The sequence below is a fragment of the Magnolia sinica genome, chromosome 5 (assembly GCF_029962835.1).
Source record: "Magnolia sinica isolate HGM2019 chromosome 5, MsV1, whole genome shotgun sequence".
Lineage (NCBI taxonomy): Eukaryota > Viridiplantae > Streptophyta > Magnoliopsida > Magnoliales > Magnoliaceae > Magnolia > Magnolia sinica.
Genome location: NC_080577.1, coordinates 113,655,880 through 113,664,438, shown reverse-complemented (window position 1 = coordinate 113,664,438; position 8,559 = coordinate 113,655,880). Strand labels below are relative to the sequence as shown.

Genomic DNA, 8,559 nt, shown 5'->3' with positions numbered 1-8,559 from the left:
GTCTAGCAGATAAAGCGCCCTGTCAATGATAACTAGAAATGGACCCCGACAACCAACGTGGTCCTTCATTTTCTGGAACAGGAAAAAAGGATGTTCCGCCCCAGAGGCTATGCAGCATGTGAAACTCGCATGAAACCGAATTTACAGCCGTCGGATGACTGGAAAATTTTATTGATTTTGGCTCTCATGAGTTGGGCTTTATAGGAGTTCCCATTTATGGCTTTATGGGAGTTCCCATTCATGGGTATTGTAAGCAAGTATGCATTAGAAATAAATGGTACTTGGAATCCATTTCCATAAGTCAATAAATGATCCAGAGTTTTTTTTTTTTTTTTTAATTATTATTTTTTATTTTTTATTTAGAAGCAACGAGAGAATTTCATTAAAACAGGAAAAAAGGAACACAAACAGAGGAAAGAAAACGAAAACAGCTATCTACTGAGGTAGCAGACAGACGCTAGCACCCTAAGAAACAAAAGTCATTGCCTTTCAAACCCTTGACATTAGCCCCCTATTCAACAAGCAGCCTCTTGGCCCTGGCCCCGAAAGCCGAAACATTGTTGAAGCATCTCTCGTTCCTTTCTAGCTAAACGATCGGGAGTAGTTTATCGATTCAATGAATAAAATCATCCTCTACAAAATTCAACTCATTACATGAAATTTTAATTCAATTAGGAATAAAAATAAATCAAATCTTCAATTATTTTGCATTTGTCCTGAACATGTAACTCATCGACCACAAGTTTGAATGACCTAACAGCTCAATGAGTAAACTTCTACATAGCTCTTTTCAAAGAAAAACAAAAACAAACAGATATTATAGAAAATTATATATATATATATATATATATATATATATATATATATATATATATATATATATATATATTGATTTTTTACTTTTCAGATTTTTGCAATTGCAAGTTGAAAGTGAAAGCATTATTTTGTTTAAAAATCCATACAAACCATCTATCTCTTCAGATTGGATGGGTGAGGGCCCACCTGTAAGGGGTAAAAAAAAAAAAACTGGCGTATCAGTGGAAGATCTTTTAATGTGATATTCTCTTTTTGGATCATTTCCTTGTGGGTATGGATGTCCAGTGGATGAGAGGCAATATGTCCAACAAGTCCTAGTTGAAATGAGGCTAGCACAGACAGTGTCCACAAAACACATTGGCAGTCCATCCCAGAAAAGGACTCTAAACACAAGCAACTCTATCATATCCATGAGACCATAAGACAAACAGCTTGTGGCCTTGTCTTCTCTGACATGAATGCTTCTGTGGACACTGGGTTTCTCCACAACTGTGCTTCCTCCACCATTTCTTAAATGGTGGTGAATTATCTGTTGTATACATGGCCTGGATTTTCATTCAATCCAGACCATCTGAATCGTGGGCCGCAATGTGGGTGCAGCGTGCATTGAAAATTATGCTGACATGACAATTACTATCTCCCAAGTGGGGGCCTCAGTATGGACGGTTGGGGAGGAAATGACCGGCGGTCCTGAATTCAATGGTTGAGATTGTCCAATAGGTGAAAATTTTGGCTAGGTTCAGTATGCTATGATGCGGATGATTCATATGAAGGGAATTGATCCATGTGAGTCACCACCATTTAAAGAAAATGGCTAGTTGAGGCACATGATAGGTGGGGCCCAGGACATTTAACTGAAAGGGAGGACATAGGTTTTCAAAAGGGACATGCATTAGCAATACCCCACCATGTAATTGTGCAGAATTAAAAAAATGTAAATGCTCCAGCTATGAGATTGAAACAGGAAAGCAGGTCTGAAAATGACATCTAGTTGTTAATATAACATAACCCATTTATTTCAGTTGACAAAAGTGCTTCGTATAGACCATTGATCTGGTGGGACCCACTTGGATGGACCATTTATCTGTCCATCCGATGGGTGCCCATTTATTGAATTGAAGTATAAATTCTGACAGGGTTCTTTGAAGGTGCAGTGATCAAAGCCACTGATCTGGTGGGCCCCACTTGGATGATCCATTACACAGAACCGGCCTATTCAATTGAAGTATTAAAATCTAACTTTGTGAAGGTGGGAGTGATCAAAATCACTGATCTGGAGGGCCCTAGTTCGATGGTCCATCAAGACCCAGGGCGATAGGGCGATCCTGTCCGTCCATCAAATCAGTGTAATTTTCACCCATTGAATGTGGATCCTTTGCTCATTTCAGTTCAAATTTGAGCCAACCATCCATTTGAAGCCTATGATCGTGCAGGTACAATAGTCCAGTCGTGTCGTTTATTGGGCTATGGCCCATCCACATGATGACCAAGAAAATCAATGGTCCTGATCATTGTACACAAATGCCAGTAACGTCCATTACAAAAATTCAAAAAGATGAAATAGAGGAGCAATGCCAGTGAAAATGCAAAAGAGACCAACTGCATGATTTAAGGAGAAGAAAGAGGTGGGACAATGACAAGTAGATACTCCAACCAGATGATTGAAAGAGAAGAAAATGAGCCTTTCATCTTTTGAATTGCAAAATCCTCCTTACAGTTGGAAACCATGTAAAACTTCCTGACCATGGTTGGTGAAATCAATGATTCTTTACACACTGTTTCCTCACAAAGATCACCTACCAGGCTCACCACAAATCATACCATCCTTGGCCCACCATCCAACAATCCAAACCGTCGATCTTCGGCATTTTTCCCTCAGTGGAATATGGAAATTGCCACGTTTTCTTAGTCATTGATTGGCAGGACACAGATCGGAGCGTTTGGATTGTCCTATGAGGGAGAGATTTTGAGAAATGGTACATTCATTATGGGACCCATCAGACTTATGATCTGGATCATCAAATGATGGGCCTAGATTGTATGTGATCAAAGCCAGAGGGCACTATATTGATCGTCCTCCAGCCGACGATCATATGATTATTCCTCCCAAGTTAAAGCAATGCTTGTGGAGGTGAAAGAAAGAGAAAAAATGAGGTTATAGATACCTACTGATGGAAACAGTGACAGCCTGGCTAAAATGGACCATTGGTGATCATTAAGAACAATCCATCTCTCCTAACAGTTCCTTTTTCTTCTCTTCTTTTTCTGTGTGGGCCCCACCTTCCAACATCAAGAGTTACTGTCCTCCATCTATGTTGTTGCGCCCAGGGTCCGGAAATTTCGGAGAAAATCCGGTGGGGAACCACCAACTTTCAAAGCTTTTTCCACTAACCACATTGAAAATTTGGACGATTAGCTGATAACCCAAGTCAGTGATCAGAAGATTAAGCTTGATGGGACATAAAATTGCAAAGATAAAATGATAGATATCGATGATTATCAGAATCCAAGGAGTGGACATGATAGTGATGGAAAAGCCTTTTGGTATCTAGATTTTTCACTCTGATCTTATTGATAGCGAAAAGGCAATCGTGTTCCTATATTATATAAGGTGAAATCTGGAATTGATTAAGACATTGATTAGTCAATTGCTAATCCTTACGCAAACGAAAATCTGTATGTCATCAAAGATCATTCTCTTAGATGAATGACATAACAGCTGAAGTATTATTGGACCGTTGGTCTGGGCAAATGTGTGGATGTGGGTGTTCGACCATCAGGATTGGTGATCTGATGGGTCCATGAGGATGAGAGATACCCCAAAAGGTATTCGATCTTTGGCGTTCTCAGCTGGACATGGGCCACACTGTACTTTTTTTTGTAGGCCACCGATCGTAGAGCGAGGATATTCCAATCTCAGAGGCTTTTGGGGGGAATTCAAGGTGGGGCCCATCAGATCATTGGTCTGGATCACATAACCACGAGTCTGATTAGCAAAACGACGAAGTGGGGTTTCTGTGCATGTGGTCTGGGATATTGGGTGGCCATACATTTCTGAATTTTCCAATGCATTATCCTTCTATGCATCACTTGATTTTGAAACCCTTTTAAACAGATGGGTTATTGGGACAAGGTCAACATCATGGTGTGGTCCACCTGGGCATTTTGATGCTGTTCTTCTCATCACAGAAAGGCCTACTTTACCAACATCTCCCAGTACATAGTTACAGGTTCCGATGAGGAATACAAAAGAGAAAACATGGGTAAGGGATTTCAAGGTGTTGGTTGGCCTGCGTAAAGTACATAGCCAGGAAAAAAGAAAAAAAGGAAAGAAAGAAAGAAAGGAAAAAAGAGTCCCTTTGCAGCTGGAAAATTGCAGTTGACTCCAGCTCAATATCTACAGCATCCAGTAATAGGATTTGTAGAAGATATCTCAATCAATCTCTAGGTGGATTAAGACAGCAGTGGGCTCCTTTAACAGCTGTTTACAAGCAACAAAGAACTTGGATTCCCACAAGTTAAGCAAACTGAGGAAAGCTACTTGCAAGTCCTAATCTGAAAATGCGACACCCACGTGCCCAATGTTGGCGAACGTGTGTGGGCTCCAGGCCGGTTAACAGGTGGACCGCCTGGGCCGCACGTGTATTGAAGGTTAGACAGTTGAAGAAGGCATTAACCAACTGTCCCATTTGATGGGTGGACCAACCTGATTTTTGGTTAATGGTACAATTGCCGTGGGGCGTGCCCAAGTGGGAGATCTTGCATTTGGGATTTGTAGATGGGCACTTGCAAGAAACATTCATCTAAGAAGCAGTGTAGCAACTGACATTCTACCGCTATACCAAATAAATTGAGGCGATGATTGTTGTGACAAGAACATCAAATCATTTCAAATTCAATGAATTATAATAATGACGATGATAACATTTCCGAATTACAATACCAACATGATCGAATCAGAATCCAGAGACACCGCGTTACATCTTACATGTGGTGTTGATCTTATTCACCACAGGATGCAATTAGGTTACGATTTTACAACGGACACTTGTGAGATTTTTCGAAAGAATCAGTTGCTGATGAGATAGCAAATATATATATATATATAATCCCGTCCGGACCTAAAGATAGATTGTTCGAAGGACTCCCGTCCGCAGGTTCAAACTGACATCTCTGTATATACAAAAGGCCTCTCATTCCAAGAATGCATTCCAGCGACGAAGTTGAGAGCTTGATTAGATTTGGGTTTTTCTTTTTATGCTTATTAGAGCTCAATTTTCATGTGGGATGTGGGCACTGAGCCTGCATCAGATGAATAATGTTGTAGGTCAGTTGATTAAACTCCAAAACTATGTTTGGATGTGTAAGTGAAACAAATTTCATACATTTGGTTTGATCTCCTACCATGGAAGCTCTGCAGTGGGAATGCCGTTTCCTGATTCTGTCCGAAACCCATTTCGACAACACTTTGAAGGTCATCATCCCAGACATTAGCGAGCTGAAAGGCAACATTCATGTTTCTTGCTTAGAATTCTTTCTACAGGTGGAGATGATGCGAAAGCACCACCAATGGTTTGAATGAATTGACAGGGAGAATTACCTGAGAAGCATCCCCATATCCATCACCGGTCGGAAGCTGCATGCTAAGAGCCCGCCGTAGTGTGGCATCTAATGGATTTAGAGAGAAATGGGCATCCAATGGTCCATTCGATCCAATGCTCTGGAGGGGTCCTGGTTGTGTTTGGTGCATAAAAGAAAATGATGATGCTGATGAATCTAATGGATGCACCGTATGTGCCAACGGCCCGCGCGAGTGAAGAACCTGAATTTGAAAGAAAAGTGTATTTCAGGCAAAGAGAAATGATGGTAAAAAACAACCAAGAAGAGACAATGGCGTGCATTTGGGTGTGATCGAAACACATCGGTTCTTATCTCAACCACATTTTTGGAGTGCAAAAAATGGGAGAAGCCCCACTGAGCGCAATTTGCGAGCACACCCAAAATCTACCTCACACGTTATTCTCAAATCGTTTTCGACTTACATCCTTTGAGAGGAGACTTTCCACATTGAAATCTAACCTCGGATTCACAGTAGCCAGCTTCATAGAAAGGAACTGAAATAGATATCTCAATTTCAGTATCAGGAAAATCTAATCTAGATGCAGAATTACTTCTTGAACCAAAAAGATATCTGAGCTTACCTCAACCTGGCGCTGCAATGACTGCACGTAGTTTATGATCTCGTCGAGCATAACTGCTTTACCAGTCACCTGCAATGAGAATTCAACCAGAAATTTAAAATTAAAATTCTGTAATCATATGCCACCGGCTTATGCAAAAATGCTGCTGAATCCAGATCTTCTTCATTACCTTATTGCAACCTGGGACCAGATCTTGCAGGAACTTCATCCGTTCGCTGATCTTCTCTCTTCGGACCTGGCCAAGAACTACCACCATGTTAATGCCAAAGTGATAAAAGAAATACACTACTACAAGAGCGAAATTCACCATTCTCACCCTTTCTGCTAGACTGTGGCTGTCTGTAGCTTGGCCTCTCCTTGCCCTGACATGGATGTAATCCTGCTTGGGCGGCTCGGGAGGCTTTGAATTGTTCTCTTTTCCTTTCTTCTGATCACAATCCTCCACTCCATTGCTATTCTGTTCGGCCTTTGGCTTTATGGCATTCTTTCCGGCACCAGCGGCTTCCTCCGGCTTGCATCTCTTTGTGCTTGAATCGTCATCTTCAGTTGCCTGCAATTGAGCATTTGGAATTTTGACAAACCAAGAAACAAAATCCATGAGAACTTGTTTTGGAATTCTGAATTTTATTAACACCCATGAAGACAATTTGAGAATTTGGGTGAGAAATCTAAGAAAAATCCATTTGCATACCTTAGCATCTTTGGCTGAGGAAGTCGATGGGAGCTCCTTTGGCTTGCCCTTTGGAGCTGCTTTTCTCTTTCTGGCGTTGACCTCATTTGGGCCTTTGAGCTCCCCACGTGTGATCTGATAGGAAGCCGACGATTCTTCACGGGCAATCCTGAATTCTGCATTTTCAGGGCTAGAAGAGCGCGACAATCGATTGAACTTCTTGTCAGACGCAGAAGCCGATCGCATCTCCGCCTCCAACCCTTCCTGCAACGCCATTTCCCTGTTCTCTGAAATGCCTGTCTGAGATCCAGCCTTGAGAGACTGGCTGCTTGAGACTCTTGAAAGCTTACCGCTTTCCATCCTTGGCTGTGACGATCTATATGGAAATTCAGTTTCAGGGAACCCGAATTGGCTCGTCAAGCTGCCATAACTTCCATTGCCGAAGCAGGAGAACTTGGCAGCTCTCTCTGCAAAGCCAGGATCAGCAGAGAAAGGGGCCAGACTCGGGCGGCCTGCTATCGAACCCCCTGGAACGGGCAAATTCCCCCTGGCCTGATGATCCATGGTGGAGAGATTGAGCTTAGGTGGGGAATTCAGAGGCGTGCTGTAACATGAGGTGTTAGTACTGTTATTTCCTCCAATGTAAGAAGCATGGCTGGTGGCACCCATTGTCTGTGACCGTGGCGAGATCTCGCCAGAGTTACAGATGCTCCCCAACCGCCCTATCAGTTCCCGAATGACAACACTCTCAACAGGAACGGCAGCATTTGATGCAGCAGGAGATGAGACAATCGAGCTGAGGGCGGATTCGAACGGGACGCTCTGGTCCATCGAACCCTCCCAATTGAGATTGAGAAAGCAAGACGGCAACTGTTCGGGAGTGCAATTCAACTCACCCAGCTGAACATCCATACCTGACGAGGATTGCTGCCAGTTGGGAGGCGACGACGATGATCCACCATAGCTCAGTGGAGTTGGGCTATTGGAATTCATGAAAAGCTTCTCTTTTTCCATAGGAACTGATGGAGAGAGGCGGTAATTCAACAAAATAACGAAGACCCAGATGAGATTCGGCAGTGAAAAGCAGGAGAAAGGCAATAATTCGGCCAAAGAAGAAAGACCCAGATGAGATTCTGCAGCAACAGACAACGAAAAGGCAGCAATTCGACAAAAAGCCAAGACCCAAATGAGATTCAGCAGCGGCAAGAAAGAAAATCGAAGAGGGGGACGAAAGAACGAAGACCCAGGTGAGATTCGGCAGTTAACAGCAAGAATCGAACAAAAGTCAGGCGCTTTTGCTTCCACAAAATGGGTATTTGGATGTGGTAAGGTTCAAAGAACCTGAAGATGGGATGATTTTTCTTTTCAGAGAGAGGTTTGGGAAGTAAAGAAGGGAAAGGGAATGAAAAGGAGGAAGTGAGCGAAATATAAAGAGGGAGGGAGAGAGGAAGCTGAGTAGAAAAGGAAGGATTTTGACTCTTTTCTTTTTTTCTTCCGTAGATTTTTGAAAGGTAGGGGTTTAAATCCGTGATGGATGGTGGAAGAGATGCCGGGCCTTGGACGTCAAACCAGCTCTGTTCCCTTCTCTGCCAGAGCTTTTTGGAATTTTAGATTGGATGGTTTGTTTTTCTGTGGGCCATGCATCTGAATGTGGGCTATGCATCTGGGAGAGCTTTGAAATGCGCGTGATGAGAGAGTTGTGCTTTGATACTCTGGCTGACTCTGAAGGATGATACGCAGTCACTTAGAAATTACTCAGAAATTGCACATATGGAATTCAAGTAGTTAAAATAAACCACCGAATTATATTGCCACCTAAGCATCCATAAAAACCCATGAGCAGCTTCCCATGGGTCCACCTCAGAGCACCTT

General features: G+C 42.5%; 1 protein-coding gene across 2 annotated transcripts; it reads right to left on the bottom strand.

Annotated features, from left to right (window-relative positions):
- Window positions 1-4,700: 4,700 nt before the first annotated feature.
- On the bottom strand, window positions 4,701-8,324 carry LOC131246795 (transcription factor bHLH62-like). Of its 2 annotated transcripts, none has more exons than XM_058247204.1 (8): window positions 6,709-8,324; window positions 6,334-6,567; window positions 6,187-6,252; window positions 6,018-6,086; window positions 5,859-5,930; window positions 5,417-5,638; window positions 5,202-5,314; window positions 4,701-5,118 (listed from the first exon to the last, which is right to left on the bottom strand). In XM_058247204.1, the coding sequence occupies exons 1-8, from the start codon at window positions 7,699-7,701 to the stop codon at window positions 5,088-5,090; spliced, it is 1,800 nt and encodes a 599-aa protein (XP_058103187.1). In that variant the 5' UTR covers window positions 7,702-8,324; the 3' UTR covers window positions 4,701-5,087. The 2 variants fall into 2 exon arrangements, with proteins under 2 accessions (XP_058103187.1, XP_058103188.1); XM_058247205.1 differs by having other exon boundaries at window positions 5,221-5,314; window positions 6,709-8,321.
- Between the last annotated feature and the right edge of the window lie 235 nt (window positions 8,325-8,559).

What these genes read in the sequence shown, in the direction of transcription:
- LOC131246795 (XM_058247204.1), bottom strand. Translation starts at nt 7,701, where the DNA reads ATGGAAAAAGAGAAGCTTTTCATGAATTCCAATAGCCCAACTCCACTG. An exon ending in GATATGGGGATGCTTCTCAG is followed by an intron (nt 5,315 to 5,416) that starts GTAATTCTCCCT and finishes GTTGCCTTTCAG; the next exon opens with CTCGCTAATGTCTGGGATGA. An exon ending in GGTAGGAGATCAAACCAAAT is followed by an intron (nt 5,119 to 5,201) that starts GTATGAAATTTG and finishes CATCTGATGCAG; the next exon opens with GCTCAGTGCCCACATCCCAC.